The sequence below is a fragment of the Acanthisitta chloris genome, unplaced genomic scaffold (genome assembly GCF_000695815.1).
Source record: "Acanthisitta chloris isolate BGI_N310 unplaced genomic scaffold, ASM69581v1 scaffold45301, whole genome shotgun sequence".
NCBI classification, from domain to species: Eukaryota; Metazoa; Chordata; class Aves; order Passeriformes; family Acanthisittidae; genus Acanthisitta; species Acanthisitta chloris.
In genome coordinates this window covers 1-4,547 of record NW_008657360.1, presented here as the reverse complement: position 1 = coordinate 4,547, position 4,547 = coordinate 1, and the positions used below count along the sequence as shown (strand labels likewise).

The 4,547-nt window shown below is 52.5% G+C and overlaps 1 protein-coding gene across 1 annotated transcript; it reads right to left on the bottom strand.

Annotated features, from left to right (window-relative positions):
- Positions 1–655: 655 nt before the first annotated feature.
- Positions 656–4,182, bottom strand: SLC16A4 (solute carrier family 16, member 4; the record flags this gene model as incomplete). The annotated part of the gene is made up of 4 exons (XM_009084663.1): positions 656–867; positions 1,994–2,506; positions 3,062–3,223; positions 4,039–4,182. Coding segments are annotated over 4 exons (1,031 nt in total), but the record flags the coding sequence as incomplete, so codon positions are not given.
- Positions 4,183–4,547: the final 365 nt, after the last annotated feature.

Below are 4,547 nucleotides of genomic sequence, written 5' to 3'. Positions count from 1 at the left end.
CCCAAGTCCCTCTGCAGCTCTCCTAAAGCCCCTTGAGGCACTGAAAAGGGCTCTGAGGTCTCCCTGTAGCTTCTCTCCTCCAGGCTGGACACCCTCAGCTCTCCCAGCCTGGCTCCAGGGCAGAGAAGCTCCAGGATCCTGGAATGGTTTGGGATGGAAGGACCTTCAAGACCACCCAGTGCCACCACTGCCATGGGCAGGGACATCTTCTAGCCCAAGTTGCTTCAAGCCCTGTCCAGCCTGGCCTGGAACACTCCCAGGGATGGAGCAGCCACAGCTGCTCTGAGCAACCTGTGCCAGTGCCTCAGCACCTCACAGGGAGGAATTTCTTCCTCATTTTTCCCATCTAAATCTCCACTTTTCCTGTGGAAATCCACTCCCTGTGTCCTGTCCCTCCATCCGTTGTCCCAAGTCCCTCTGCAGCTCTCCTAAAGCCCCTTGAGGCACTGAAAAGGGCTCTGAGGTCTCCCTGTAGCTTCTCTCCTCCAGGCTGGACACCCTCAGCTCTCCCAGCCTGGCTCCAGGGCAGAGCTGCTCCAACCCTTGGAGCTTCCCCATAACCTCCAGCATGATCCTTCCATAACAGTTCTATGTGTGTTTCAGACAATTCTGGCATTGGGAACAAGTCGGTTTTGGAATGAAACCTCCAACTCACCAGCACAGGAAGAATCAGAGCCATGAAGCCTCCACAGAAGACAGCAAAGGCCACTGTGTAGGTCATGAGCAAGGGGAAAGTGGTGGCCAAGGGCCCCAGCAGGTTGGTGATGCCACTCAGGACAAGGTAAGCCACGTGGTAGTGATACTTCTTGGTCCAGTTCTGGTCTGCAACCCACCCTGAGAGCAGCTGGCTCAGCATCTCCGTGATCCCTGCGGGGACAGGAGGTCACAGAGCCTCAGAAAACACTTCACTTTGCTATTTTAGGCTCTTTCCACCTTGGCACATCCCAATTCCACCTTAAGGATGTGCCCACAAAGGGCTGAAAGGCTGGAAAGTTATAGAAAGGTGTTTGGGAAGTTCCTGGTGGGTTTTTTTCCCCTTTCCTTTGGTGTCTTCTGGTACCTAAATGAGCTGTAAAAGTTCTCTCAAGGGCTCTGAACTCAGCAGAACCCTCAAGGTGAAGAAGGAAAGAGAAACTTGTCTGATCCCTTGGAGGATGGAGAAAAATCAGGATAGGAACAAGAAATATGCACAGAACTTTTTTTCAGCCTCAACAAACTTTTGATACTTTGATTTTTTCACCATTCCCAACCCATTTCTCTGCACCAAAGCTCAGAGGAGCTCCCTGACAGCTCCTCTCTCACTCTCCCAATGTCCCTGCTCCTCAATTCCATGGATTTCTGGGCTCTCCTTGATGCCTTGAGAGCAAATCATTGCTAAATATTCCACATCCCTCTTCAAATCCAATATATTTTTGGCCAATAAAATATTTGCTGCTGATTGAGGTTGGAGCTGCTTTTCTTCACCCTTGGATGGCCATCCCTGCTTAGGATCATACCTGGAACTGATTTCCTGGGAAGTGTGGGGTGTTTTTTCCCTCCTTTTGGAGGTGAATATGCCAAATCCAAGTGGCAACATCCAATTTCGTGTGGGGTTGTTTTTTTGCCCTAATAATGACTTTTTCTCTCCTGAGTCAAGGAGACTTGGACTTTTTCTCTCCTGGAGCTCTTTGGATGGTTGAGCACCTCTGGATTTGTGTGAGTTTAAGCCAAGCAGGGAGTGTGGTGAGAAGGTCTCAGGAGGACACATAGCACCTTTGTAGCTCTCAAGTTGGAGCAGGGAGAGGATGGGGAACCATCTAAGTTGGGTTGAGAGAACCTCCCACCACATGAGAGTGACTCCACAAGGGGCTAAAAGGGTTTGGAGCTCAACCCTTGGCAGGAGGATTCATTCCAGCTCACATCTGGGCCTGTTTCTTGGCAAGATGTGTAGGTTTTCTTCCCTCTTTTGCTACCTCTGCCATCAGAAATGGGTTTGAAAGTTTCTCTTGCCTACCAGCCACTGAGATGAGGTAGGAACCTTCCATGCTGCTGATGCCCAAGGTCCTGGCTCTGGCTACCAGGTGGAAGAAGGGCACGAAGTAAGCCAAGTGGCTGAACACAAAAGACCAGGTGAAGATGAAGAAGACAGGATCCTTCAGTGGGGAGAAATCCAGGAGAGGCTGAGAAGCTTCTTTTTTAGGCAGTGGAAGAGCTTTGTGGCTTCTCTTAGCCTCAGTTTCTGTCTCCATGGGGTTTTTCTCCAGCCTTCCCAAGGCTGATGCATTCCCTGGCCCAAAGTCATCTCTTCCATGGGACACCACCATGGTGGGAAGCTCCTGTGCAGTGCCAAGCTGGAATTCCCTGTGAGTGACTCCATCAGGAGTTTCTGGATCCTTCTTTGGCAACAAAGTCCCACAGGGTCTGTTTTGTGCAGAGGAGCTTCGAGGCCCTTGAGGGCTGGTGGGTCTCAGCAACATGCTGGAAGGCACAAGGTTCAACATGATGCCTCCAAAAATCAGGAGAGTACCTGGAGGGAAGGCACAAGGTGATTTAGTCTTGGGAGGGAGAAGGAGGAGCAGTGGGAAATGATCTAGAACAAGTTGTGGTTTGCATTGAGCATGGAGAAAGCTCTGCCAGAAGGAGGAGATACCCAACCAGGATATCTAGGAAACCAGGAGCTTTTATTCCTGGTTTTATCCCTGGCTTTTATTCCTGGAAGTGCCTTTTTGCTGCTGTGCACCCAATAACTCCAGATCTACCTCTGGGATTTGGGGGTTTGTTTTGTTCTCCCTCATTAGAGGTTGTGCTGGACCTTCAAGTTGGCCTGAAACAACACAGTAAACTCAGGTTTTGCTTTCTGAACTCTGTTTTGCCTCTGATTTTAATGAGTGATTAAGTGTTTAATCATCAACAAGATGTCCCCAAACCACCCTAGAAGAGGCAGAGATCTTCCTTGAGGTGTTGAAGTTTAATTCCTCCAAAGGGGAGAAGATTCTTCTCCCAGCACCAGTTCCATCCTGCCCAGATAAGCCACCAAAGGCCCTGTGAGAGCTGAATTTGCCCAAGGAGGTGATGTGCTCACCTTGCCAGCCATAAAACTCGATGAGGAGCTGAGTGAAAGGAGCCATGAGGAAGGTCAACCCCATCCCAGAGCGAGCAATGGCGTTGGAGAAGGCCAACCGTGTCCTACAGCGCTTGGCTGTCACCACTGCAGCTGCCTGGTACAGACAGGCAAACCCCAGCCCTGGGGGAAGGAAAACATCAACCATCCAGGCCCCAAAAGTGACTCCTAGCCCTTGGGATTCTCAGTCCCACCACCCCAAGCTCTCTGTGCTCTCTGCTCTCCAACGTTCATGGCCTGAAGTGTTGGATTTCTCCTGTGGCACAGGGAGATTTCGTGTGTGGTGCTTAGTGTCTGAGTGTCTGAGGCTCTGCCCTCACAGGAAGAGGGTTTGAAAGGTCATGTAGGACCAGGAGAAATCCAGGTTGGTTGGGAATAGGGTGTTGAAGTTGGTGGTTTGTGTTCCTGAGCATGAAGCTTTGAGGGTGACATATCAGAGTAAGGAGCTGGGGATGCTGTGCCACCTCTGGCTGCAGAATCACAGCTTAGCCTGAGCTGGAAGGTCCACACAAGGGTCAGAGTCCAACTCCTGTCCCCACACAGGACACCCCAAAATCCCACCCTGTGCCTGAGAGCATTGGCCAAACACTCCTGGAGCTCTGTCAGCCTTGGAGCTGTGCCCACTGCCCTGGGGAGCTGTTCAGTGCCCAAACACCTCTGGGGGAAGAACCTTCTCCCAATATCCATCCCAACCCTCACCTGGCACAGCTCCAGCCATTCCCTGTGTCCTGTCACTGTCACAGAGAGCAGAGATTGGTGCTGTCCCTCAGGAAGAAGCTGCAGCTCCCCATGAGCTCTGCCCTCAGTCTCTCCTCCAGCTGCACACCCGAAGTTCCCTCAGGTTCTCCTCATCTGTCCCCACCAGACCCTCCACCATGCTGAAGGTTCCAAGAGCTGATTCCCCACATGATGCCCAGGCCCAGGCTGTGAGTGCTCACCCAGGAGGAGTCCCATGGAGATGCAGAGGAAGGGGACAGAGGTGGCCTGGGTGCTGAGCAGACATCCCCCAGCCACCAGCCCTGCCCCGGCGAGGGAGCTCGGCAGCTCGCCCAGCCACCGGCACAGCACGGCCACCAACGGGGCTGCAGGAGAGAGGAGGGACACTGGTCACCCTGCAGCTCACCAAACCACTTGGGAAGGCTTGGAGATGTCATTTGGGTCGTTCAATGTGGTGCTGGAGCAGGTGACAAGGAGTTTTGGGGTGGGTGATAGGCAAGAGAGAGGACAAGAGGTGTTGTCTGTGCCTGTAAGGGATGGGACAGGGGAAGGAGGCAAAGCTCAGACTTGTAGATGTCCTGAGTCTCCTTCCTGCCATCATGGCCAGCAGCAGCCAGGAACTGTCCCACAGCTGGAGACAATGGTGGTGTTGGGGTGAGGCTTTGCTCTAGGTCTGGACAAGGAGCCTACTGTGAGGTGTCAGAGAGTCCCAGGATAGTTTGGGTTGGAA